This window comes from Meriones unguiculatus, chromosome 18 (genome assembly GCF_030254825.1).
Source record: "Meriones unguiculatus strain TT.TT164.6M chromosome 18, Bangor_MerUng_6.1, whole genome shotgun sequence".
Classification (NCBI taxonomy): domain Eukaryota; kingdom Metazoa; phylum Chordata; class Mammalia; order Rodentia; family Muridae; genus Meriones; species Meriones unguiculatus.
This window is the reverse complement of record NC_083365.1, coordinates 6,092,635-6,119,501: the sequence shown is the minus strand read 5'-3', so window position 1 is coordinate 6,119,501 and position 26,867 is coordinate 6,092,635. Positions and strand designations below refer to the sequence as shown.

The 26,867-nt window shown below is 48.0% G+C and overlaps 3 protein-coding genes across 12 annotated transcripts; 1 reads left to right on the top strand and 2 right to left on the bottom strand.

The window, feature by feature from the left end:
• Window positions 1-167: 167 nt before the first annotated feature.
• Window positions 168-13,495, bottom strand: Dnajc14 (DnaJ heat shock protein family (Hsp40) member C14). 3 transcript variants are annotated; one of them, XM_021656889.2, is made up of 7 exons: window positions 13,367-13,495; window positions 10,012-11,465; window positions 4,393-4,499; window positions 3,878-3,997; window positions 1,415-1,575; window positions 1,238-1,340; window positions 168-1,092 (listed from the first exon to the last, which is right to left on the bottom strand). In XM_021656889.2, exons 1-7 carry the CDS (start codon window positions 13,395-13,397, stop codon window positions 882-884), a joined length of 2,187 nt encoding a protein of 728 aa, XP_021512564.1. In that variant the 5' UTR covers window positions 13,398-13,495; the 3' UTR covers window positions 168-881. The 3 variants fall into 3 exon arrangements, with proteins under 3 accessions (XP_021512564.1, XP_021512565.1, XP_021512566.1); XM_021656890.2 differs by lacking the exon at window positions 13,367-13,495 and adding an exon at window positions 11,940-12,092; XM_021656891.2 differs by lacking the exon at window positions 13,367-13,495 and adding an exon at window positions 11,909-12,069.
• On the top strand, window positions 12,100-17,766 carry LOC110560812 (transmembrane protein 198-like). 6 transcript variants are annotated; one of them, XM_021656883.2, is made up of 6 exons: window positions 12,100-12,938; window positions 13,170-13,314; window positions 14,209-14,468; window positions 14,811-15,599; window positions 16,254-16,411; window positions 16,551-17,766. In XM_021656883.2, exons 3-6 carry the CDS (start codon window positions 14,294-14,296, stop codon window positions 16,686-16,688), a joined length of 1,260 nt encoding a protein of 419 aa, XP_021512558.1. In that variant the 5' UTR covers window positions 12,100-12,938; window positions 13,170-13,314; window positions 14,209-14,293; the 3' UTR covers window positions 16,689-17,766. The 6 variants fall into 6 exon arrangements, with proteins under 6 accessions (XP_021512558.1, XP_060227748.1, XP_021512559.1 ...); XM_021656884.2 differs by lacking the exon at window positions 12,100-12,938 and adding an exon at window positions 14,049-14,104 and having other exon boundaries at window positions 12,957-13,314; XM_060371763.1 differs by lacking the exons at window positions 12,100-12,938; window positions 13,170-13,314 and adding exons at window positions 13,530-13,649; window positions 14,049-14,104.
• A 164-nt stretch (window positions 17,767-17,930) lies between these two features.
• Window positions 17,931-26,195, bottom strand: Mmp19 (matrix metallopeptidase 19). 3 transcript variants are annotated; one of them, XM_021656902.2, is made up of 9 exons: window positions 26,063-26,195; window positions 25,348-25,433; window positions 22,084-22,214; window positions 21,686-21,901; window positions 20,888-21,133; window positions 20,215-20,340; window positions 19,431-19,595; window positions 19,152-19,279; window positions 17,931-19,034 (listed from the first exon to the last, which is right to left on the bottom strand). In XM_021656902.2, exons 3-9 carry the CDS (start codon window positions 22,172-22,174, stop codon window positions 18,636-18,638), a joined length of 1,371 nt encoding a protein of 456 aa, XP_021512577.1. In that variant the 5' UTR covers window positions 22,175-22,214; window positions 25,348-25,433; window positions 26,063-26,195; the 3' UTR covers window positions 17,931-18,635. The 3 variants fall into 3 exon arrangements, with proteins under 3 accessions (XP_021512577.1, XP_021512575.1, XP_021512576.1); XM_021656900.2 differs by having other exon boundaries at window positions 25,879-26,114; XM_021656901.2 differs by lacking the exon at window positions 22,084-22,214 and having other exon boundaries at window positions 21,686-21,834; window positions 25,879-26,114.
• Window positions 26,196-26,867: the final 672 nt, after the last annotated feature.

Here is a 26,867-nt window from a genome sequence, read left to right as displayed (position 1 = left end):
ACTAGGTATGGTAGTACATGCCTATAATCCTAGCCCACAGGAGGCAGAGGTAGAAGAATTACTCACTGCAAGCTGGAGGCCAGCCTGATCTACAAAATAAGACTCTGTCTCCAAAAGAAAACAGAAAATAATTCCCAGCTACATGGGCAAAGAAGAGAAGGAAGATATAAGTTGCCAGTTATATATTTATAGAAAGATAATCCCCTGGCTTTAAATAGATATGTACATACAAATATGAACAAACTTAAAAAAATACAAACCCTTGGCTCACAAGGGGGCCTCTGGGAACCCCTTTATCCTCCCCTTACCCAAGGGCACAGGGCATAAGTCTTCCTTTTAAAAATTAATTTTGGCCATCCTTGCAACAAGCCTGAAGTTAGGTTGTTTACCCAAAAAGTGAAAGTCAGAGGAAAAATTCTATTTCCACTCTGAATTCTATATCTCCAAATTAGGACTACATGCTTTTTCTTTTAGCTAATACATCAGGGTGGGGGGGGAGGCCTGAAATGGTTAAGAAATAAGATACACTCATTTAAAATGGGATGTGTTTCATTTGCTCTGAGAGCAAATGATAAGATAAAGGCATACAGACCCCAGAGAAATTCCCACACCTCAGGAACGTATTGTCTGGACTAAGTCCAGACCCCAAGTTCTTTGCTCTAGCCACCTCCTATTTCTTTGGTATTGTCAGAAAACAAGATTCAGTTCCTGTGTTGGGGAAGAAGGAGAATAGGTCATGGGCTTCCTCTAAGTACTGAGTGAACAATTTAAATTTTTCCCTTTTTAAAGTATTTAAAAATAAACAAGTCAAATTCCATCCTGTGCTGTACACAGCCCTTTTGACTCCCTGACATTGATTTGAAGAAGGAAAAGAAGGGGTGTCATCGTTGGAAGGGCCGCCTCACTTTCTTCCGCCGTTTAGGTTTGGCTTCTCCCTTGGGTACTGAACTGTTGGGCCTGGAGGTCGAAGTGGTCCCAGGGCCAGGGTGAGGTGCTGCAAAGAAGTTCCCATTGGACATCGGCCCTGGGGGTACTTGAAAGATCCGGCTCAAGAAATCCTGCAAGTCAGCAGGAGGGGCCTCTGGAGCAGCCCTGAGGGAGAAAAGACATAATGAAGCAGGAGATATTACAGTCAGCTACCAAAACTAAGCACACACTGGGTCAGCTCCCAAACTTCTGGAAGAGGCATCTGAAGTCAGACAGCTGAAACGGGGGGTAACAGAGAAGTCCCACCTACCTCTGCCGACCACTTGTGCTGGGAACCCGAGAACCAAATGAGATGTGGTAAGGAACTCGGTGGGTATCTGGGGAGATTCCCACACGCTGACATCCAGCCCACTCTGCAAATAGAGATAATTAGCATTCACAGCAAATGAGATAAAGAAACAAGATCTTTTAGAGGTCAGAAGTATACCTGTGATATCGTAGACCTTTCCATCCATCAGTGCAAAGTAGGTGATCTTGAGGCCCAACATGCTTGACTCTGCCCAAAAGTCTCCTTCCTCAGCAGGATGCAACCTATTGCACTCAGCACAGTATCTGGCACTCTTAGGTTCCCGGTCCATTTCAAACCTCCTGCAACCCAACACAATAACTCAATACTTTCCAAATAATCACTACTGTCAAATATGGCCCAAACATTAAAAAGTTATCAGCACTCAGCCTCTCTATACTCTGCCTTCAACTCTCTTTTAGCTTGAAGCAATCATATATAATGCTTCTACCTTAGACTCCCAAGTGCTGGGATTACAGGTATATAGTCCACACTCTGCTTTCATGTTTCTATATTTAAGCTATTTTTTTTCTTTCATGCTTTATTGGGCTATAACAGTTATACACAATACCTTTGGTTATATTTTCATGCATATTTATAGAGTATTTTGATCCTATGCACCTCCTATTACTTTCTCTTTTCTCCCTCCCATTCCCACTGATAACCTAGAACTAATGTTCTGTTTTCATGTCCTGTTCCTTGATCAAGGGCAAGTGTGTGTGTGAGTGAGTGTGTGTGTGTGATCTAATCAGTTTCATTAGGGTTGTTTACAGAGGCATTAGCACCTTACCAGCAGCTATACAACTTAAGACATTTTCTCTCATCAAACAACTATTAACTCCCTATAAATCCTCAAATAGGAAAGGCCTTGTGAACTTTTTTTTTAGTTATTGCTAATTATATGATACACACACCCAAAAGCCACACTTTTGTTAAAAGATTTTACAAAGGTAATTGACTAGAACTAATGTTGGCCATGGGATCTGAATATTGCAGGTTATAGCCAAGTGTTATCTTGGGCTATCTTTAACCCTTTAACAGCCACACCTTGCCCACCTGTGTGTCAACTCGCAGCCCTGTGACTGTCAGGTAACCCACTGCATGTCATCAGATCCCATCTGAGGCCTACCTTACATTCCCACCAGTGTAGCTAAGAAAATATCCTGAGGGGTTAAGAGGTGGTGCAGGGGTTAACAGCACTGCTGCTCTTACAAGGACAGTTTTGGTTCCCAGCACCTACATGGTGCCTCACAATCATCTGTAACTCCAGTTGTAGGGAATTTGATGCCTTTTCTTTTTCACTTTGTTCTTTGAATTTTATTTCTTCTATGTGTATTGAGTGTTTGTACATCTGTGCACCATGTGCATGTCCAGTGTCCTTGGAGGCCAGGAAAGGACACTGGGCATCAGATCCTCTGGGATCAGGGTTTTGCATGGCTATGAGCTACCACATGGCTACTGGGAATTAAACATGGATGCCCTGGAAGGAACAAGACATCTCTTAATTACCAAGACATCGCTCTAGCCCTTGATGCCCTCTTTTGATCTCCTCCAGGAAAAGGTACACAGTAGTATGTACACATACAAGACAGGCAAACATACATCAAATAAAATTTAAAATCTAAAAATTAGGTAAATAAAAACTTCATGAAACTGTTATCATGTTTAGACATGGTTTGGGGAGATAACCTGAATCCATGTTCCCAGGCTGTGGTTACACCTGTATGGTTTTTTGAGACAGGGTTTCTTTGTATAGCCTTGGCTGTCCCGGACTCACTCTGTAGACAAGGCTGACCTCAAATTCAGAGATCTACCTGCCTCTCCCTCCCTGAGTGCTGGATTACCACCAAGCCAGGCTCAGAATTAACTTATTCACTTTGAGGTGAGACAGAATCTCACCTAGCCAAGGCTAGCCTTGAACTTGATATATATCTGTGAATGATCTTGAACCTCAGATCTTGCTGCTTCCACCTCCTGAATTATGGCATTATGTCATCACACCTGGTTTATGAGGGCTGTATTTCTGCATTAGCAGTTGGAATTCTCAATCTTTTTTGCTTTTTGTTTGGGGTTTTCTGTTGTTGTTATTGTTTTGTTTTTGGTTTTTTTCTGGATTCTATGTGTTGCTCTGGCTATCCTGGAACTTGATCTGTACATCAGGGTGGCCTTGAATTCAGTGATCCACCTGCTTCTGCCTCCTGAGTGCTGGAATTAAAGCAGTGTGCCACAGCCTCCTGGTTCATTCTGTGTTGTTTGGGTTTTCCCCCCAAAGGTTTGTTTTTCTAATTTGTAAGTTATGTGTGTGTACCTGTGAGTTAACGTGCATGACTGCAAATGCCCTCAGAGGCAGAGGTGTCTGGCTAGAGCTGTAGTTACAGATAATTGTGAGCCACCTGTTGTAGTAGCCGAAACTGGGTTCCCTGGGAAAACAGCAAATGTTCTTAACCATGGAGCCATCTCCACAGCCCTCTGAGTAACAGGACAAAGGTAAGTCCTGGGGGTCATAGTCCGTATTCCACAATCATCAGTAACACTCAAAGGAATGTCTTTGGTTACTCCATCCCTAAATTGTAGCTGTCACACTCCTGTCATCCTGTTTCATACCTGTGCTTTCCCTGGCATCGGCTACACATCATAGTGTTCATTGCCTCCTTGAGGTCATCTTGTAGCTTTGACAGAAACTCGTTCACTGACCGGCTCAACTCATTCTCTGCCATTCGTTTCCTAAAAGGACAAAAGCTTTGTAAGTCAGAGGGTACAAAGTGAGACAGATCTGGATGCCTCAAGAGCAGTGGTTCTCAAGCTTCCTAATGCTCCAAACTTTTACTACATTTTATCATGTTGCGGTGACACCCAACCATATTAATTTTGTCGCTACTTCATAACTGTAATTTTGCTGTTATGTAATATGTTAATAATGTAAATATGATATGTAGGATATCTGCTATATGACCCTGTAAAAGGGTTGACTCCCAACGGGATCATGATCCACAGGGTGAGAACCACTGCTGTAGAGGCTGCTAAGTTCCTTCTGCCTGACAGCCTCCACCCACAAGTCCATGTCATTCTAATAAAGAATTTCTATCTACTTCACCTGAAATGTCCCATTTCAAACTCACATCTCATACTCCTTCCGCCTCTCTGGGTTGCTGACAATATCCCAAGCTGCCCGCAAAACTTTGAAGGCCTCCTCAGCCCGGGGATGATGGTTTTTATCAGGATGAACCTACCCAAAACACAGAAAACTTTCATCACAAATCCATTCAAAACCTCCCCCATTTCAGGTCGTGTGTGTGTGTGTGTGTGTGTGTGTGTGTGTATGTATGTGTACCATGTGTGCCTGGTGCCCACAAAAGTCAGAAGAGGGTGTCAGATCCCCAAGAAAGGGAGTTATAGGCAGCTGTGAGGCACTGTGAGTGCTGAGAACAGAACTCTGGTCTTCTGCATGAGCAACAAGTGAGTATTCTTAATCTCTAATCCATCAGCCAGCCCCTTCTTTTTAAGATTTAAGACTTTTAGGAAGTAAGAGTTGGCCTGGGAGCTGTGCAGCATAAATGCTGGGAGATGAACCTAGGTCCTCTACAAGCACCTGCTCCTAACTACCAACCTATCTCTCTAGCTCTCACAGATATTCTCATATCAGAGTTCTCTTTCTTATCCTTTGGAGAATCCATAGATATTAATGATCAATTACCGTACCTTTGCAGAGACAGCTGAGTTTAAATCCATGCTTTCCTTTTAAGCTGTATGTCATTGAGTATTTTTTGATCTGTTATGGATTTTGAAGAGGATTAAATAAGAATATATATATATGAATAAAGAGGGAGATGGCTCAGTGCTTGCTGTGCAAGCATTGGGACCTGAGTTCAAATCTGCAGACTACATAAAAGCTGGACTTTTATGTAGATCAAGATATCAAGACTTTTATATAGATCAAGACTTTATAATCCTAGCATTCTTTCAATGAGATGGAAGAAAATCCTCAGAAGCCAGCTGGCCTGGCCTAAGAGATAAGAAGAAAAAAACAAAAAACAAAAAAAACAGACTCTGCTTAAACAGTTGGAAGGCAAGGACCAACACCTCTGACCCACCCACCCCACGCCATATGTGTGGCCACATTTTTCCCAAGACAGGGTTTCCTGTGTAGCCTTAGCTGTATTGGACTCACTTTGTAAACCATGCTGGCCTCAAACTCACAGAGATATGTCTGTCTCTGCCTCTGCCTCTCGAAGTACTGGGGTAACAGGTGTGTGCCACAGCACCTGGTTATTAGCAGTCTTAATATAAAGTTTCCAATATGGCACACCTTCAAGCTCATTCTTTTCCAATTTCAACTTTTCTTATCCAAAGTTGGAAGTGGTGGTGCACTCCTACAATCCCAGCACTCTGGATGATAAGGCAACAGAATCATGAGTTCAAAGCCAGTCTCCTTTCTCTCTGCTCCCACCTCTCCCTGACTCTTTCCCACTCCCCCTCAGGTCAGACATAAGCTCTCAGCTACTGCTCTAGCACCAGGCCTGCCTGTCTGCTGCCATGATCCCTGCCACAATGGCCATGGACTCACCCTCTGAAACTATAAGCAAGCTCCGGACTAAATGCTTCCATTTATAAGTTGCTTTGGTCATGGTATCTCTTCACAGCAAAAAGTAACTAAGAGACCCTCATATCCAAAACTTTCTACTCGTCTGCCTCTCTGTTCCAGAAATAAAAGTGTATTAAGAGCTTTTTTATGTTTTTTTTTTTCTTTTTCAGCCTTTTCTTCACAACAAACAATAACCTATCTTCCTACAGCATCCTGCTTGTTTCCATCTGCACACCCAGAAGCACAGAGGTGAGCTTCATCACTAATGCCAAACAAAAAGAATGCTTTTAAACTGCACACAGTCTCACACTAATATGCCTTTTAAGCACATTCACACTGAGGCCTAGGTTATATAAGAAAAGCCAAGAGAAATTAGCCCAGAACAAGAGAGATCTTTAGGGTAGAGATAGGCATGTAAAGGATCAGGCAAACTACTCCAGGAGAAGTTGAAAAACAAAAATGTCTGTAAGAATGATATTCCCCGAGAGAAGATGGCTGCTAAAAGACATGAAGGTGAGACAAAGGAGTTCTACTACTGTTAGTAACAATTTGAGGGAAAAGGTAACTGTTATCCACTCTAAGAATACCTCCGGCCATCCACTAAGGAACATGCATTTACTTCCTTGCTAAGTCTGGGGCTTACTGTACTTTTAATTGCCAAGGGAAACCTTGGGTGCCCATTCCTCTTTAATTATCCCAGCCGCTAGGGTAATTTGAAAATTGTAACGTTTTAACAATCCATGCCTACAAATTCAGTACAAGTCAGCCTCAGGTGCAACTTTATGCACATTACTTATACTCATAATGTAGTTTGACTTGTACATATAGAAACAGCAATAGCAGAGCTGGGGCCTTTAGCTCAGTTGTAGAGTACATGCCTAGAATGAGCAAGGTGTAGACGAATTTTAATTCAGAACATGGCTACTCTGGCAAAAGATCATATCCAAAGACCTTGTAGGTCTGTGTGATCGGATGAAAAACAAACATGCCTTTAATCCAGGAGACAGAGGCAAACACCTAAGAGTTCAAGGCCAACCTGGTATAGAGTAAGTTTCAGGTAAAGAAAAGCTTAGGTCCAGGCATGATGGTACCTTTAATCCCAAACAATGAAGGTAAAGCTAGTGTGTAGAAGGAAGAACCCATGTTTGAAAGTGAAGACTTGAGTGGCAGAAACGGTGACGAAGCAGAGAAAGACTTAACAGAACAGGATACAGCCCAACTCTCAGGAGAAGAGAGAGGACAGGAGGGCAATCAAGGGGGGAGGGGAATGGGAGAGGAAGAAGGCAGTTTTACCAGGAGAGTTCTATAGAGAGGTTGAATAAGAGAACAAACTAGACACACATAAAGTCAGATAAACCAGAGAAGAAGGAGCTAGAAGATTGGAAAAGATTGCCGGAGTTACTTTGAGGCCAAGCAGAGTAATTCTGGGGCCAAGAGAGAAGACAGTAACCTCTCCCATGTCAGCTGGGAGAGGAGTTGGAGCCAAAACAGCTGAATTGAACCAGCCAACCCAGTGCTCAGTAAGAAAAAGAAAGGGTGAGCTTATTCAGCTCAAAGTCTCAGAGGCTGAAAACATTCTAGGTCTACGTTAGATTGTACACAGGCTAGAAGCTTCCAGTACTAGGCATGGGTTAGCAGACAGAGGCAGTAAGCCTCCAAGACAACTGAAAAGTTACTTTTACAACAGGCTCTGGTTTTGATCCCCAGCACTGTCAAGAAAAATAATAATAATAATTTCTCTCAAGTATACAGTATATCAAAATTCCCACTTATGTAGTTAGCAAAAGCAATCATATCTTCATGTACATTTGTGATACGCATACCTCTCTTATAATTTACGTTTTTGTCCTTTCCTTTCATACCCTGAATCTTAAGAATTCCTGTTTTCTGTTTAGGAACTGTGCATGTCGTAGGAGAGCACTTGCCTAGCACGCACAAAGCTCTGGACTCCATCGCCAGTAATCACTCACATGCACAACCTGAAACTCCTATACTTGGCCTACACTTGCCTTATGAGGAGAGGCTAGTTTTTTCCACGTTTAAAAATATCCCCTTGGGGCTGGAGAGGCGGCTCAGTGGCCAAAGCACCTGGTGCTCTTACAGAAGCCCCAGGTTCGTCTATCCCTACAAAGTGGCTCACAGTCATCTCTAACTACAGCTCCAGGGGATCCACCCTCTTCTCATCTCTTTGGGAACCAGGCTGCATGGAAGCAAACACTCACACACATAAATAAAGCTAAAAAGGTAATTTCTTCCTGACTTGTGTTGGGCTGGGACCTCTAGCTGCTTGCTGAGGTCAGTGACAAGGAGGTCATCACAGAATCCCAGGGCTGTGCTGATGGCAGTGGAGATTAAAAGAAAGGACAGGAGGGCTGGAGAGAAGGCTCAGAGGTTAAGAGTTCTGGCTGTTCTTCCAGAGGTCATGAGTTCAATTCCCAGCAACTATGTGGTGGCTCACAACCATCTATAATGAGATCTGGTGCCCTCTTCTGGCGTGCAGTATACATGCTGACAGAACATTGTATACAAAATAAATAAATCTTTAAAGTAAAGTCGGGAGACATCCAGAGACCTGGCAACTGCCATGCTGGGCAGCACAGGCTGGGACAGATGCACAGACACTGACAGGCCACTGACACACAGAGGCCTAGTTGCCACCACAGCCAGTGTAGCCAGAGGAGATAACCCAGAGGCCCTCTCCCACGCAGGCCCAGATCCAGGGCTTTGAGTTGGCCCACCCCAAAATCTACATCATCTGTGAACTGTTGGGGCACAACAAAGAGCTGGTCCTGCTGTTCCAAAGCTACAGGATGTTCTTGACACAGAGCAACAACAGAATAACCAGGGGTCTCAGTGAGGATACAATACTGACAGTGTCATAGTAGCCAGGGATCTCAAACCAGATCAATGAACACTCACAAATGAAGAGGTGTGGACAGAGGGGTACACTGTGAGACACTGTCCCGACCCGCGGGACTTCAACAGGGTTCCTAAAGTAGGAGAATGGAAGGAATGGGGGGAAAGGGACGAGAGACGCAGGAATGAAGGCCAAGTCTGTTCATCTGATCAAAGCTTCCTTTATTAGAAATTTTTACCCAACTTATATAGGGAGAAGGCAGGAAAGGGGGAAGGTTAATTTACTGCTGCAGGAGATAGGAAGACTGCTTTCATGGGTTAAATATTGTACCTGCAAGATACCATAAGGATGGTTTCTTAAGATATCTACGGATGCGTCCTCACAATCTGTCACCCATGATTTAGGGTCTTAGATAACTCTTTCACTAAATAGCTTTAGGTCTCCACTAAATGACCTTTGCTCTCTACTTGGCCTTGTCTTCTGTAAATACCTTTGTCTCCACTAGATAGCTTTGGCTCACTAATTGACTTTGGCTTCCTAGATACCTTTGTCTCCACTAGGTAGCTTTGGCTCACTAATTGACTTTGGCTTCCGTAGATGGCTTTGGCTCCCCGCAGGACATACTGTGGCATACTACAGCTTCCACAATGAGATGTTTTCTACACTTTGTTCTGTTTGTTTTGTATTTTGGAGAGGGATTTGCAAGAATGGCAGGCAGATAAGTGGGGATGGGGAGGTGACTGGACTGGGGTACATGATGTGAAACCCACCAAGAATCAATAAAAAGGTTTTTTTAAGATAATCTCTTTAAATACCTCCTTTACACTCATGATGCTGCACTTATAATCCCAGCCTTTCACAAGCAAAAGCAGGAGGATCACAAATTGAAGGTTAGCTGGAGCTACATAGCAATACCCTACTCCAAAACAACAAAACAAAAATTCCTTTGTTCAAGTGAGAGCAACTAAGGCATTTCACTTAGCTGTTGCACAGTGAGTGAGCTAACCCTGCCTGTTATACTATACCGACCCCCCAAAAAAATACCTCATGAGGAAAGACTTAAAATGGGAGACAAAGTCAGATCTCCAAAGAAGTCTTTTACTCTTCCCTAAGAATGCTACCCTTAACTAGTGTGCTAGCGAGTAAACCACAACACAAGGTGAAACTGCCGCAAAAACAACACAAAGGAATGTAATCCTTCAGCTTTAAGTTGGCCTCCTGCTCAACCTTTCCTTCCATACTCCCTGGGACTGGGACAGAAAATACGGAAAAAAGAAACAAGAAGCAAAGGATACTCACCATCACTGCGAGCTGCCTATAGGCCTTCTTTAGTTCAGTGTCTGATGCTGTAGCTTCAACTCCCAGCACATGAAAAGGGTTTAGTTCATCCTCAGGAACCCCAGTCATGGTCAAAAGCCGGGCCACTTCCTCTTCTGGCTGGCAGTGGCGTCCACTAGTTACAGGTGCATTGCCTTGTTTATTAGTCCTCTGCTTGACCCAAGGCAACTCCAGCCAGGCCCACCGAACTAAGCTTAGCAGCTGCTGCCACGGCCTACTATCTTTCAGCAAAGCCAAGCAACGATGCAAGGCTGGAGCATCCAGCCAAGAAAATAGCCATGTGGTCTTATCCCTCCAGCCTAACCGGTCACCCAGTCCCACCAAAAACCTCCAGCCCAACTGCAGACAACCCAAAAAGAGGGCTAGAGCCAGAAGTAGGAAAGCACCCACTAGCCTGAGAACACGGGTGAACAGCCCTGCCACATAGTAAAAGCTCTGACTTAGAAACTGGAACACCACATGGGCCCAGCCCCACAGTCTCCCTGCCCAGACTCCCACCCAAACTCGAAAAAGGTCCAGATCACTGACTCTCAGCTGCCTGCATGCATAAATGAGATGGCCACAAGTTTCCACATATTCTCCCACCAGTACCAGAAGTTCAATCAGCCACCAGAAGCCTGCCTGTCCAAGCTGACACAGTTCCTCGACTGCCCACAGTCCCAGGCCTCTGCGCCTATCTGTCTGACTTCGTTTTCGGCCCAGCCGATGACGACCAGGGGACCTGGGATCTCTGCGTCCACTATCCCGAGTATCCTCCTTGGTGAGAAAACGGTGCCTCTGCCTCCGGGATGGAGGTTTCTTTCCACTGGACACACGTGAAAAATCACTGGGATATTTAAGAGGTTCCTCATCATCATATTCTTCTTCTAACTCTTCATCTTCTCCCAACACTGGAGAGGTGCAATGGTGGCAAACATTGCTGGAGGAGCCATCTCCTTCCTCAGAGTAAGTCCCTTGAGGGACTCCAGGACTTCCCTGGCAGTTACAAGCAGACGGAATGGAAAGAAAAGATGGGCTCCCATCCTCCTGGTACCCAGTCTCATTCTCTCTCGAGAGTTCCTGGTCCACTCCTGACTCTTCTGAAGATGCCTCACTCTCATCAGGGTAGCCTCCTTCTCTAGGTGGTCCTGGACCCCTTGGAGGACCATGGCTTGGATCCGACCAGTGGGCTGGGTTTGGGGGTTGTGTGTACTTAGGGCCAGAGTGCTCTTTGAGGCAGCGTGTACCATTAGGAGCAGTCTCTGTCGAGTCCCTGAGTCCTGAGAAGGAAAGTATTTCAGGGTCCACAGAGGGTCCTGATGTCCTGAGGGAGGCACCACCACCGTGGTGGGCTCCACAAAACCCTCTTTCTCCGGGGTGCTTCTGGGCCATGACCCCGGGGCTTCCTGAGGATTTTAGGTCACAGCCATCACTGCCTGTAACAAAGGTATTAAGTTGGGAATGGTGAAGGATAGAACCAAGAGATAAAGTTAAACAATCTCAAAATTACATATTCAATGTACCCACTCCCCAGGCCGTGTTAGCTCAAATTATTTGGGGACATTCTACAACCCTAACAATAAACCTGAACTAGACTGACCACAAACCTGCTTTCACCAACCCCGACCTCAGAAACTCCCTTACCCCCGAAATCTTAATTTTTCTTTCCTCAAGAAGCTAAAAATCTTCAATCGGGGAAATGGGGGGCAGGGGGTTCCGCAAAGGGTGTGGTCGGGTGGGGGAATACTCTTAGAAAAAAAAAGACTGCCTGAAAGAGAGGCCGCGGTCTGTAAGGAAAGGGTGGGGACCGTGAAGCCCCAGAGGAAAAGCTGAGGGTCGAGCTGCGAGGCGGCCCCGCGAAGATCCCCCGAGAACCCACCGGCTGGGCCCCCGGGGCGAGGGCGACGTACCGAACAGCGGCGGAAACTCCTCCCCCCTCCAGCAGCTGCGCCTGAGGCCAGGGGGAGCTACGAGAGCAGCTCCCCCGGCTCCGCCTCCCGCTCACGCTCCGCTTCCGCCTTCCGTCCCCGCCGCCGCCACCTACTTCCACTTCCGGGGTCACCGGGGAGAAGACGCGGAGGGAAGACCAGAGCGGTTGGCCGCGGCGCTGGCCGAGGCACCCAGCGCGGAGTCAAGCGAGGAGGCGGCGCCAGAGCGCCCGGCCCCGCCCCTTAAAGTGCCCTCGGCCCGCGGACCACGCCGGTCGCGCTGCCGCCGAGCTGCGCGCCCGGGCCTGCGGGCTGTGTGTCGCTGCCGAAGCCGGCGATGGTAGTCTGCCGCTCGCAGAGGCGCCAGCGACCCTGCGCGCCCAGAGCCTTCCCAGTCGGCTGTCCAGCCAAAGAGGGAGAGAGCTGCGTGTCCCGGACTAGCAAGCCCCCTAACTACACGCCACACTCCTCTCCGGGACCCACCAGCTCCCACCCCGCTGGTCCGCTCCTCCTCCCCGGTGAACGCGGCGCACGGGCCGGGCCAGAGAATGCGGCTGGGGTATCCGGAGCTTGGCTCCACGGAGCTCAGAACCCAGTTGAGAGTAATAGAACCCCGCACTCATCTGCACGCTGCTTTGTATTTCATTTACGTAGCAAGCTTTGGGTCGACGCCAGCACGTGCCCCCACCCCTACGCAGACCCTAAAGGAGCCTCTCTTCTACACTCCTAAAGTCAGTGTCCCTACCAGGCCCGTCTTGCTCCACAAGTTTTTTCACCCATGAACACCCCCAACAGCACTAGTAAGAACCCGCAACCCGGATCCCGACCACCCGGTTCTCCAGAAGACAATACTCCAATTCTCTGGGAAGTGGGAGAGACCAAGCTGCATCCGGGGGTACTTTGGGACCCCACTCGGGCTTTGAAAACGCCAAGTGGTTGATTAATCTTCTAAGCACTCAGAAACCTTCCGTCTTAGTCTTGGTGGGTATCCCGAAACCCTTCATCGCTATGGTTAAGGGGGGGTCCCTAGCCCTGGATTAAAGAAGTAGGTAGCCTGAGTTCCCCCACACACAGGGGTAAAGATTGAGGGGGCCCGCCCCGTGATGTCATCCCCTCCCCACACACACACCCTGTCTCCTTCCTCCACACACACACACCCCCACCCCCAAGCTAATTGCATTTAGCTCACAGGGTTTGGACTGCGACTTGCAGGAGTTTAGGAAGCAACGAACACAGTGGCCTTGGGGGTGCCTGCGGCCAAAGGCCACCCCTGCGCCTCGGACCTCTGGGCTGGGATGAAGCTGGAGGTCTTGGGAAGCAAGTCTACCCCTTTGGCTCTCCTCAGCCCTGCAGGGTGGTGAGTAGCTAACCTTCTTAACCTCTCCTTGTTTTGGGTCCCGGACTCTTACGCGATTGGGAAGAGTCCCAGGAGTTCTCCATTCCAGCCTAAGACCTCAGACCTCAGTAGCCAAAAGACAGCTCCGCACCACACGACTTCCGCAGTATCCCAACGCCAGCCTCTCCTCAGGGATCCTTCAGGATCAGAATTCAAATCCCATTGGCAGCCCAGGCATGGCTGGATGAGAGGGTGGGAGGAACAATTCCCGTGCGTGTCTGAGGCGAGGAGCAAGTGGATACCAGCATGTGAGAAGTCTGTGGGAAGGCGCCTGCTTACCCACTCCCCACCCCCATGTAAGCCATAGGATTTGCACTGGCTGCATCTGCCCTCCACAACAACTACAACTACATCTTGACATGAAGCCAAGACTTCAAAAGCCTGACAGAGGCTGATGGGGTGGCTCTTAATTTCTTATTTGTAACTCTTAAATATCTGTTCCCTTTCTTCCTTGGGGGTGGCATTTACCTCACAGGGTTTGGACCCTCTAGCAGGAGTTTAGGAAGTAAAAAGCATGGTGGCCCCTGCTGCCAATGGCCACCTGTGTGCTTAGGACGTCTAGGCTGGGATGAAGTTGGAGGTCTTGGGGAAGCCATTCTATACCTTTGAGGTTGTCCTGAGACCCTAAGATGACTCATTCTCTCCTCTTCCTTCCTCACCCCACTTTATTAACCCTACCCTGTCCCATTTGGCAGGGGTTGGTATTGAGTCCCAACTGCAGATGAGGGGAGTTGCTTTTTAGTTGGAACAGGTCAGTTTTTTGTTTTGTTTTGTTTTGTTTTGTTTTGTTTTTCAAAGGAAATGGCAGTAGAGAAGCCTCAAGATTCATGGTTTCTGCTCTCTGTTCTCTCCCAGGTTTACCAACCTCAGCCAGATAGTTATGGCTGGATGAAAGAAGCTGGCTCTAACCTTTCACTCCGTGACCATCTCCTCTTCTACCATGGAGAAAGCCTTGTTGCCCCTGACTGTAACATCTGACCTAAGGCCCTTTAATCAACAACTCCCTGAGCCTCCAGACCCAAGATGTGTCTTGGAACCTCAGGACAGCCTGGAATTGGCCCCTGCCCTTGTGTGTGCCCTCTTCTGCTGCTTTGGAATCATCTACTGCTGCTTTGGTGAGGGCAGGGCCAAAGGCCTGGGGGGCAGCTGCCTAAAGGACTGTCACCAAGAATGATGCCAGCTTTCCTTCTTGTTTCTGGGCCATTTCTCCTCCTGTATCAGGAGATGCTTCAGGGCTTTCCATACTGCCTTTGCCAGCTGCTTGTCATTCTGTTTGCCCATACCCTCTGGCTTTCACCCCTGGCTCTAGTCTTTGCCCTTCTTTTGTCTCCTACCTCAAAATTCCATTCCCAAATTATCCTTCCCACCCAGAATCTGAATCAGTCTGTAGTGATTTCCTATGTACCATTGCTGGAGGGCTAAGACATTGTCTTGTTTGTCTTGTTTTCTCTCCACAGTGCATCCACTCTACCTCCTGATTTCTCCACCTACCCCCTCAGAATTTCTAAATGTCTTCCTTCTATTGCTGGGCTTATCCTTTTCTTGCCCTGTCCTTGAGGCCCCATGCCATGCTGCTCCTGGCTTCCACTCCTTTTCCCCATATACCAGTACCATCCCTATAGGACCTCTTTCCACCTCTCAATGCTGCCTACCTCCATTCCCAGGCTACCGCTGCTTCAAGGCAGTGATGTTTCTCTCCGGTCTGCTGTCAGGAGCTCTGGTGATCTTCCTGCTGTGCCATAAGGAGCGGGTGCTGGAGACCCAGTTGAGCCTGGAGGTGAGCGCAGGCATCGCACTGGGCATTGGACTCCTCTGCGGCCTGGTCACCATGCTGGTTCGCAGTGTTGGGCTTTTTCTGACTGGTCTCCTGCTAGGCCTGACCCTGGGTGCTGGGGCCTTACTGGGCACTGAACCCATCTATCAGCCACCTTCAGCCTGGGTGCCAGTCGGTGGACTGATGGGGCTGGCACTGCTGGGAGCCGTGCTCACGCTTCGGTGGCCACGTCCGTTCACCGTCCTAGGCACAGCCCTGCTCGGTGCTGCGGTGCTGGTGGCCTGTGCCGACTACTTCCTGGAAGGACTGGCGCTGGGCACTCGGCTGGGCGAACGCCTGCAGGCACTTCCAGAGTTGCTTCCTCTTTGCTGGTATAGCTGGGTCTTACTGGGGACCTGGCCAGTCTTGGGGGCTCTTGGGACACTGACCCAGTGGAAACTCATGGCTGAGGAACGTGGAATCCACACCAATGGTGAGTTAGTGCTGTGGTATAAAAGCAGCCAACCTGCCCCTACTATTATCCCTGCTTCCTACACTTGAGGGAAAGGAAAGATGGAGAGGTAACAACTGGGCAGGATTCCCATGTCAAACAGGGCAGGACTGAAGGAAAGTTAAAGCCAGACCAGCCAAAGGAAGTCAGGGTAGAATAAGAAGAAAAAATGCAGGAGATACAGGAAAGAGTTATTTAAGACTGTTATGAAAGGGTAGAGGAATCGCAGAGAAGGATGGGGGCAATGTCGAAGAATTCTAGTAACTGAAGGAAAGTTGAGGCTTGAGACACCCACAACTAGAAGGCCAGGAGGATTTCTTTCTTTCTTTCTTTCTTTTTTTTTAATGATTTATTTATCTGTATTATATATACAGTGGTTTTTGGTTTGGTTTTTGCCTGCATATATGTCTATGTGAAGGTATCAGATCCCTGGGACCAGGAGTTACAGACAGTTGTGAGCTGCCATAGGGGTGCTGGGAGTTGAGCTCTGGTTCCCTGGAAGAACAGTCAGCACTCTTAACCACTGAGCCATCTCTCCAACCCTGCCAGGAGGATTTCTATGGAGTATGATTCTGTTTGGGGTTGGTACTCAGGGACGAAAGAGCCCCCCTTGACTCTGTACTGCCTCCTCCCCAGTGGTCTTGAGCCACCAGCGAAGGCATCTCCCGCTTCTTCGGATCCATCAGCCAGAGGCCAAGTGGCATCGGAACCCTTCTGGGGTGGGACTGTGTGAAGGCAGCTATCAGAGCCAGCTTCGCGCCAGTATCCAGAGCCCTGCTCGTGTTGTGGCTCCAGTGAGTGAGAGGCTGGGGCACCGTGGGGAGGTGGGCACCTTGGAAGGATGGGTCAGAGGGCACCCAGTAATGGTCAGGATGAACTGGGGGCTCTGACCCAGAACCTTCTCTCTATTCTCTCTGCCCTGTATCCACTCAGCCTTATCTTCAGAGTCTTCGTGAGTACCAGCTGGGACCAGGCACCCAGGCCGCAGGCCCCCCCACAATCCTGGACCTGGATTCTAACTGCAGTTCCGCTGCCCTCTTTACCACACCTTCTCGCTCTGACCAGACCTGAGCCTAAACCTCCAATGATACTGATACCCCTAGTGAGAAAAGGAGATTGCTAAGTGGGCCCGAGCCCACAGAACCTTACAGATTTCCCTGCCTCTTGGACTTGGGGATAGGTTCTGTACCCAGACCAACCCTTTAGAGACAGGCAGAGAAAATTCTTAGAAAGATGAAATACCTACCTCTGTCCAGCAGTCGAGGTGCCTTGATCCCTAGAGACACTGACTCCAAACCAAGGAGGTTTACCCAAAGTAGCTCTTTATTAGCTCCTGTAATGCTGAGACAGAACTCTGTGTCCACAGTAGACAAGCGTTCTACCAATGAACTACAGCTCACTCTCAAACACCCATTTTGTTTTCATTTGGTTTGGGGTTTTTTGTTTTGATTTGTTGTTGTTGTTTGGGTTTTCTGTTGTTTTGGGTTTGTTTGTTTGTTTGTTTGTTTTTGAGACAGGGTTTCTCTGGCTGTCCTGGAACTCACTCTGTAGACCAGGCTGGCCTTGAACTCACAGAGATCAACCTGCTTCTGCCTCCCCAGTCCCGGGATTGCAGGTGTGCACCACCACGTAGGGAGAATGGCCCAGAAGTGCTCTGATATCTCCCAGCCCCCAGGCTCCTTCTTAGGGGGTAATTGGGCTTCTGGTTAACCTTTCTCCCTGGACCCTCTATCTAGTCTTGAGTCCCCTCTACCTCCAGGGGGAGCACCATCCTCCATGGTGATTTCCCCTCTCTCCTCAGCGGGAGAAGACCACAGTATCTGCCTCAGCTCCCCTCTCTCCAAGCTGGTTCCTTGCTCCAAAAGAGCATTGGCTCCCATGGCTGGCCTCGCCTTTTGCTCAGAGGAGCCTGGTATCCGGCCTATATGGTAGTCAAGTGCCTTCTCTGTCTCTCAACACAGGTAATACTAGTTTCCTCCTAAAAACTAGAATTTGAGTCCAGCCACTAACCCACTCTAACACCCTCCTCTGACATGCCTGACCAAGGTCTGCTTCCAGCTTTCCCAGATAGTATGAAGGAAGACACCTCCCTCCCCTAAGCAGAGAAAGAACAAGGAAATATGGGAATAAAATAGCATTGAAAAATCGATTGGGGAGTTAGGCCTCTGCTGTTGCTGCTTTTCTTTCTTTGCTCCACAGAACAAAGCTAATCTTCCCCTCAAAGATTTGCTTTGGCACCGTTATCATAAACACTACCATATACAATGTGTGCATACATATGGTACATATGTACACAGACAGCTCAGCTCTCTCTCAGGAACTTGAAGTTAGCCTTTATTAAACACAAATGTACCAGAGTCTGTCAGACTCTTCACATAGTATTTCATCTAAGGCAACAACCATGTAACATCGATATTAACCTTATTTTGTTGATAGAATCCAAGGTTTGACGAGGTTAATTAGCCTGCCAAAAGCCACAGTCAAGAGGCTCAAGGACTCCAAACCCCTAGCTCAGTTTACTGTGTGCTGTTTTCTTGCACTTTATGTTGGAAGAACAGCTATACAATAGGTATACAATAGCCCACCTGTTGCCTCCTGTTAGCTAAAGACCCAAGTGACAGCAGGGCATGGCAGCACATGCATTAAATCAGAAAAACAAAACTAGACAAAACACCAGCCAGGCATGATGGCACATGTCTTTAATCCCAGTACTCAGGAGGCAGAAGCAGGTGAATCTGATAGCTCAGAGCCAGAGCTATGTAGAAACCCTGTCAAAAAAAATTTTTAAAAAGACCCTATTGATTGAAAATATCCCTCCACCAGAGAGTAGATGGCACAGTTGGAAGAGCTATATGACAGAAAAACGAGAACTGAAGACTGACTCAGAAGGGACACCTTCAAGGAGCACAAGAAAGTGGTGTCCAGAATTGGAATATTGGAATATTTAGGGGTGTGAGGTCTACAGCTAGTGCTCATTCGGTAATACCAGCACAATCCTAAGCAGACATTAATTAGCTCTTAGGCCTCTAGCAGGGTGACATTAGCAGAGAATGAAAGGGTGGCAGAGTCTGTAGCTGAGGGGATAATCTCCAAGACTGAGTCCATATTTGACGGAGTGGTATACAAGATTGTGTCGGTGGTTGAGGGAGTAATGTCCCCAGTTAGTGAATTAGTGTCTGAAGTCTGAGGACTGCAGTGCATCCAGTGTGTGACATTTTTGGGATAGCCCTTTGCCACTCGAAGCTGCTGGTTCAGACGCCAATACTGTTTGCCTTTGAAGAAGTAGACTTGGCCATCTTGCCAGCTCATAGCTGCTGAGGGGTGATCTGGCACTCCAGTAAACAGTTTCTTGATTGGTTTGGGGTATCGGCTGAAGTCAGTTCTGGCCAGCTCATCCCATTGCCAGTATCCCGAGCCCTAATTTGGGATGGATGGGAAGAAGATAATGAGGAAAATGCTTAGGGACCCCAGAGACTGACCCAAACTGTAGAAGGTGCCCCTTCTCAGAAGGTATTACCCTCCGCTTTGTTATACCTTAAAAAGGAACACCTTTTGATTAACAGGCCAATAGAGAGCTGCATCCAGGTTGGGTTCTATCTTGTTGAGTTTCATGGGAAAGCCAGGAGACATCTTGAAATCCACATAGCGCCACACCTTGTTTCCTGAGAATGGTCAAAGAAAGAGTAAGTCACCCCTGTCATCAGATGAGACCTTTTGGTCCCCCCTCACCCTCTCAGAAATTTCTCAATGCCTGCTCCCATTCACAGCTTTTTAACGACCAGGCCCTTGGGTGAGATCTACGTACCCACTCACCCTTGAAGAAATGAATCCGTCGTGTGCGGGGAGAGTAGACAGCAGCGTCTAGGTTTCCAGGGAGCCCCTCCCAAAGGGCAGACACTTGGAACAGGGGGCCTGGCCCTGAATCTGTTACAGTCCACACATAGTCCCCCTTGAAAGCGTAGGTCTTCCCACGAGGGCCTGAGAGCAGAGTACGCCAAGGAGAGGGAGATAATGACTCATGAGTATCTCAGATGGTTTCCTTACTGGCTCTTCAAAAATTCACCCAACATCAGGAGAAAAGGACAGAGAAGGAGGAGCCAGAGCTGAGCCCCTTCTTTGTTGTTGACACCCTCCAGTCAGTCAGCTGTTCCTGTGGAGACCTAGTGCTCTACTCCAGGTCGCTTTTAAAATTCTTCCAACCAGGTGCAAAGCCTTCTCCAATAGGCATCGCAGCCAATTCCATCTTGCTATGTTTCCATGTATTTTTTGTTTTTTGTGTTTTTTGGTTTCTCAAGATAGGGTTTCTCTGTGTAATCCAACTCTGCAGACCAGGCTGGCCTCGAACTCAGACACCTGCCTGCCTCTACCTCCACAGTGCTGGGACTAAAGTTGTGTGCCACCACTGCCCAGCTACCTAGCCCTCTTTTAATTTGGCTCTGAGTCTTCCCTCTATACTACACATCTTGCCTGGTTACCAGCCACTTCCTGGAGTCCAACCCCCAATGTTGTCGCCCAGTGTTATCCCCGTTTGTCCAGGCGTTAAAGTCAGTAGGCTGTTCCCATTGCCTGTCAACAGCCTGTTGGGGCAGGGCCTCACCCAGCATCACGGCATCCACTTCACCGCTACAGGGGTTTGGCATGGGACTGGGTTTTGCGGTCACTGGTGACACAGTGGGCATCTCGATCTCTTCCTCCTCATCTCTTGTCTCTGGGCTCCTCTTCCCTACAACGTGAAGTAAAGCAATGTAGGAAAAGAAGTCCAAACACTTAGACTTTCCACTTGTGTGCTGTACATTCTGATCAATAGCCCCATAGAGAGAGAAAAGGGTTCTAAGATGTTTCCCTTAGTCGGCAATATCCAGGAGACACAGCTTAGTTTTGAGACGCACCAGAAAGAAGTTCCCTGGAATGTTTTCCAGGCATGGTGGTGAACACCTTTAAGACCAGCACTAAGGATGCAGAGGCAGGTGGATCTCTATGAGTTTGAGGCCAGCCTGGGCTACATGGCAAGCTCCAGGACAGCCAGAGCTACATAATAAATACACTGTCTCAAAACAACAACAAAAAAGAATTAGGATATGAAGAGAGAAAATCCAGGAAGGCTGATGAGACACAAAGGAGATAAAAATAGAGACCATTTTTGAAGATGAATAGCTTGAAGAATTTGGCAGAGGTAGAGAAAGAAGCCAAGCCATTTCACTCCATGAAAACTAGTATTGTCTCCTTGAGCCTAGAGAGTTATTATTAGTCAGAAGGACTCTTATACTCACCATAGAGAGCCTGGATCCCTGCCACATCATCTGGGTGCAGCTTGAAGAAGGGCCGGTAGCCAGCATAGACAGGGGCCATGAGTGCCTGGGTGTACCGGGAGTGCCCAAGCCCCAGGGCATGGCCCACTTCGTGGGCTGCAATGATGCGCAGGTTCACTCCTTGGTAGGTCCCCTCAGTCCAGAATTCATCTTTATCAAAGTGTACACTCCCAAGCTCTGGGATGTCAGCATGGGCCAGGACCTTTCCTGGAGAGGCAACGGTAAACAGCCCCGTCAGAGCCCACATCGGCAGAGCATGTCCTGCCTGCTATATACTCAAGCTGCTGCCAAGTGTGATGCCACACCTGAAATCACAGCACTTGGTGGACACAGGAAGATCAGGAGTTCAGGGTCAGCCTCAGCTGCATAGTGGGTTCTGTGTCAGCCTGGGCTACAGGAGATGCAGGATGTACCACCACAGCTAGCTTAGGTGCTTCTCGCAGATTTCAGTCATCACTCAGAGAAGCCCAAAACAAAATCTTCACCTCCCCAGCCACTCTCTCCTCTGTGACCCAGCCCCCTCTCAGAGTGAGGTTTAAGAGAGGAAATGAAAGCCAGGCATAGGATTGAAAAAGGAGACTCAGTAAGGGCCCAGCTAGATGAGAAACAGCAGCTCCGGAGACTATTAGAAGAAAGTAAAATTACAGGGTATAGGTGGGTAAAGCTGACAGCCTGAACCTTAATGTCCCTTAGTAACTGTTTCAAGGAGACAGTTTATTGCTGAGGTCTGCAAGTTGAGAGCTAAGAACCAGTGCCTACCAGGACCATCAAAGGTGTTGGAGCAGTATGGGCTTTGGCGTCCATGGAAAGAGAGTCGGATGTCAGCCCAACCAGCTTTCACCTCCCGGAAGGTCAGGGGCGCCACACTGCTCCAATACTTAAAGGCCTGATGCAGGGCTGCCCGGGCTCTGGAGGGTGAGAGGGTGGAGGGCAGGTTCAAGATGCGAAATGTCAGGTGCTTCTTTCTCCAGTGGCCTGGTTAAGGGACCAGAAAGTTAGAAACACAACCAGAAGAGCCGCCCAGGGTGAGAGTACTCAATACTCTCTTTAGCGGCTGGCCTAGCAAGTACTAAACTGTACTGTACTAGGCTACCCCAAAGCCCCTCATACTCAGAGCCAGGCTGCTCTTTCCTTCTCTTCCCAGGCTCAATTCTCACCCAGAAGCAAAAATTTCAGTGTCTTCTTGTTGAAGGGATCCTCCAAACCGCAACGAGGCTGCTTCATACGGGCCCTTGTGGCCTCATCCATCTGACCTGAAATTGGCAGTTCATTTGCTTCCTGGAAAGCTCTAGAAAGAGAGAGGTTGGTCTACAAGGGCAGGGGGATTATCTTTCACCTCAAAGGCTGATGCTGACGAGGACACTCCGGTCTCTAATGCTCACAACTGGGGCTTTGTCGTCTTATCTGTAGAAATAGCGACACTCCAACTTTATCTCTCCATTTTCAGGAGAAGCCCTGAAATGTAGCCCTCCTCCCTCCTTCCACACTTTCTAGTTTTCTGAGATAGTGAGCACCTCGCTCCACTCCCTGGCCATGGTCTGGAGAGTATCCCTGCACAACTGCCTGGCTACCCACGTCAGTCTGCTGAACTCACCTCCCAGCCTGCACTGGGACAACTCCACCCCAAAGCTTTGCACGTGGCATTGCCTCCTTTAGCTGTGAAGGACAGAGCCTCCAGAGGAAGGCTCTGGGCCGTGGCAGGACCACTGGGTGTGTTTCCTCTTTTATTTGTGTATCTTTCGGGACAAGGTCCCACTCTATAGCCCAGGCTGGCCCCAAACTCACTTTGTAACACAAGCTGGCCTCAAATTCATGGCTTAGTTTCCTGAGCACAGGGATTAAAGATGTGAGCCACCATGCCTATCTATTTGTGTTTGTTTTTATTTTTAAGATGGATTTTTATTTTATGTGTATGAGTGTTTCCCCTGTGTGTATGTGACTATACTCTGTGTGTATTGCCTACAGAGTCAAGAAAAACAATTGGATCCCCTAGAACTGGAGTCATACATGGTAATGAGCTGCCACATGGGCACTGGGAACCTAAACCAGGTTCTCTACAGGAGCAGCCAGATGCTCCTGACCTCTGAGCCATCCCTCCAGTGCTCTTGACCTCTGAGCCATCCCTCCAGTGCTCCTGACCTCTGAGCCATCCCTCCAGTGCTCCTGACCTCTGAGCCATCACTCCAGTGCTCCTGACCTCTGAGCCATCCCTCCAGTGCTCCTGACCTCTGAGCCATTGCCCTAGCCTTGACTTGCTTTGGTTGTGAGACAAGGACTGGCTAGATGTGCATGGCAGCTCATCTTGTGATCCCAGCACTTTCAAGGATAAGGCAAGAAGATTTAGGAAGTCAAGGTGATCCTCTCTACATAGCAGGTCCAAGACCAGCCTGGGCTACATGGACCCTGTCTCAAAAATCAAAATGGGGAGCTGGAGAAATGGCTCAGCAGTTATGAGAATTTTGCTCACGGCTGACCTGGTTTCAGTTCTTACTTTCTACGTGGTGGTTCACAGCACCTTAATTCCAGTCACAGGGCCTGCTGCCCTCTCTGCCCAGCTAGTCACCAGGTGTGTATGCGGTGCACATACATTTGTGCATAAAATAAAATTAATAAATCTAAAAAAAATCCTTTTATAATCAAAATAGGCCAGTGAGATGGCTCAGAGGGTAAAGGACTAACTGCCAAGCCTGACTACATAAGCTCAATCCCTGGATCCACACAGTGGACAGAGAAACTGACTCCCACAACTTCTCTGACCTCCACATGTGTGCCATGGCCTGTGCACACACCCACATACACATATGGAAAAATAAATGCAATTTTAAAAACTTTAAAACAGGAAATCCCAGCTGGGCATGGTGGCACATGCCTATAATCCCAGCACTCTAGAAGGCAAATCGCTGTGGGTTAGAGGCCAGCCGGGTCTACAGATCGAGTTTCAGGATACACAGAGAAACCCTATCTCTAAAAAAAAAAAAAAAACAAACCAAGAAACCCTTATTAAACTAAGTGGGTTACAAAGAAAATAGAACGGTCTTGTTGAGAAGGTTCAGGAGGATTGGAAGAGGGAATGAGAGAGTGTAGTAGAGCCAAAACGACACATGTACACATATATGAAATTACCAACATTAAAAATCAATGACACAGACATTAGCTCATCAGGGTGGCTCCTGCCTATAATTAGTTACAGCATAAGTTATAGCATAGTAAAGGCTGAAGCAACAAGATTGCCAGGAGTTCCAGGCCAGTCTAAGCTACAGTGTGAGAATCAAAAAGCAGGGCTGCAGAGATGGCTCAGTGGTTAAGAACACTGGCTGTTCTTCTAGAGGTCCTGAGTTCAATTCCCAGCAACTGCTGCATGGTGGTTCCCATATCTGTAAGGAATCTGATTCCCTCTTCTGGGGTGCATGAAGGAAGAGCACTCACATATATAAAATAAATAACCTAATTAAAAAACAAAAATAAAAAATAAAAACCAAGAGTGTCAGAAAGTAATAATAAAAGTTTAAAAATAAGGACAAATATTCATCTTGTGGTTCAAGCTAGCCGCTAGCTCTTTTGTTAATGTTTTCATTCTTAGCTGGGCAGTGGTGCACAACCTCGGTCCCCGCACTACGAAAGCAGATACAGGCAGATCTCTAAGTCTGAGGTCAGCCTGGTCTACAGAATGAGTTCCAGGGCGTCACAGAAAACCCCCCTTTTTTTGGGGGGGAGAGTGTAGGTCTTCATTCTTTTGTATGTTTCTGTATAAGTAAATGTTGCTTACATAGTTCAGGTGCTCAAGAAAGCCAGAAGAGGGCCTGAGGGGCCTGAGATCCTTGGGCACTTCCTGGTGTTGGTGCTGGTCTCTGGAAGAGCATCACGTACTCTTAACCACTGAGCCATCTTCTCCTCTTCTCCCTCTTTTAAGTATTATCTTACTTAGCTGTCCTGGAACTCAGTATGTAGCTCAGGCTGCCTTCAAACTCACAGAGATCCACCTGCCTCTGCCTCCTGAGTGCTGGGATCCTGGGCATAGACAATCATACCTGACTAGTCTCCAAGTTTTTTGTTTTGTTTTGTTTTGTTTTGTTTTGTTTTCAAGACAAGGTTTCTCTGTGTAGCCTTGGCTGTCCTGGACTCAGTTTGTAGACCAGGCTGCCTCGAATTTATGGAGATCCGCCTGCCTCTGCCTCCTAAGTGCTGGGATTAAAGGCATGTGCCACCATCCTGGTCTCCAACTGTTAAGGCTTGTCTCTGCCACCCCAGCACTGAGATCACAGCTGTGTGCCACCATGTCTGTATGCTCCTCACCCTGAGTGACGTCACCATCCTACAGATCCCTGCTGTGGGTTAGGGTCACCTGGGGGTGGGCCTAGGGAGAGAAAAGAACTTGAGACCTTAGCTATGAAAGCATGTAGCCTGTAACCTTAGAGCCTCACCTTAGAGCCTCTGTGATATCTTCCAGCCTGAAGTCATCAGCTCCTTCTAGAGGTTTCTGTAGATACGCATACTGAAACAGGTAATTCTATAATAACATGGAGATTGAAAGAAGGTTAGTCTCAGGGTAAAGCCTCCAAGTGACCTAAAAAAAATCTGGGTGTGGTCGTGCAGGCCTTTGGTCCCAGCACTCAGAGGCAGAAGCAGGCAGATCTCTATGAGGTCAAAACCAGCCTGGTCTATATAGCAAGTTCTAGGTCAGGCAGAGCTAAATAGTGGAACCTTGTCTCAAACAAACAATCCAAATAGCCTAACAGGCCCATCAGGAGGGAAGGGGACCTATATGGCACGACTGTATGCCCAAGTGAGGGGCCTCAGAGGGAAGAAGGGAAAGAGTAGGAGGTAGGCAACATAGATCAGGAGGCAAAGCAAATAGGGACAGGCAGGTAGGTTGTAGGAAAACCTAGAAAAGACTGGCATGGGAACCCCTGCCATTCCCATGGTCTAAGCCCTCCTCTGCCCAGGGGACTCACCAAGACTGCCTCCTTCTCTGTAGGCCCCAGAGCCCGGCCTGAGATTGCCATGGGAAGTAAGAGGCACAGCCACAGCCACTGCCAGTCCATGGTCCCAGCGCACGAGAGCTTCAGAGGCTGCCTGAGCCCTCTGACTGGGACTGCTGGGAGCCTGGAGGAGCAGGGCTAGGCAGGGGACTCTTACCTCCAAGTCTTCACTGCCAGCCCTGGTCCTCTTTAGAAACCTTCAACTGTGGAGAATGGGGGGATGGGGCAGCGGGAGGTGACTCATCTCAGAGAGATGTTGCAACTCACCATTAACCCCTGCCCTACTAAAGAGCAGAAACCAGAAAGTCCCCAGCACCCCCTCCCCCTCTCCAGAGCCCTCTGCCGGAGACAAGATGACTTTCAGTGGTGCTCTGGGGTCTGCCTCCTAACAGGCCTACAGCCAGAATCCCTCGGGAGATGAGGATAGGGCCAGAGCTGCCCCCTAGAGCTGGATATTCTTGCTCCTCGGGGATCCCAAACCAACAAATGCCCATTTGCTCCTGACAAGGAAAAATCAGTAAGAGTAAAGAGACAGGAGGCAGCATGAGTTTCCACGTGAAGGGATCAAAGATGAGATCTGCTTCTTTTCTGTTGTCTTTGTTGTTGCTGCTGTTGTGAGCCAGCATCTCTCTGAGTTCTTGGCTATCCTGAAACTCCCTGTGTAGAACAGGCTAGCCTAGACCTCACAGAGCCACCATGCCCAACTTTGAGGTCTTTTTCCTCAAAGACCTCATTTTGACATACTGTTGGATTATTGTATGTTCAGAAATCTTTTACTTACTAGGTTTTTCATGGCTTGTGCTTTCAGTTGTGTGACTTGTGAACTCTAGTTTAAGAATCTGTTCTAGGGCTTGGAATGTAGCTCAGTTAGTTGAGTGCAGGAAACCCTAGCTCCCATCCCCAACACTGCATAAAAACAGGTGCAATGATGCAAACCTGTAATCCCAGTGCTTGGGACGGAG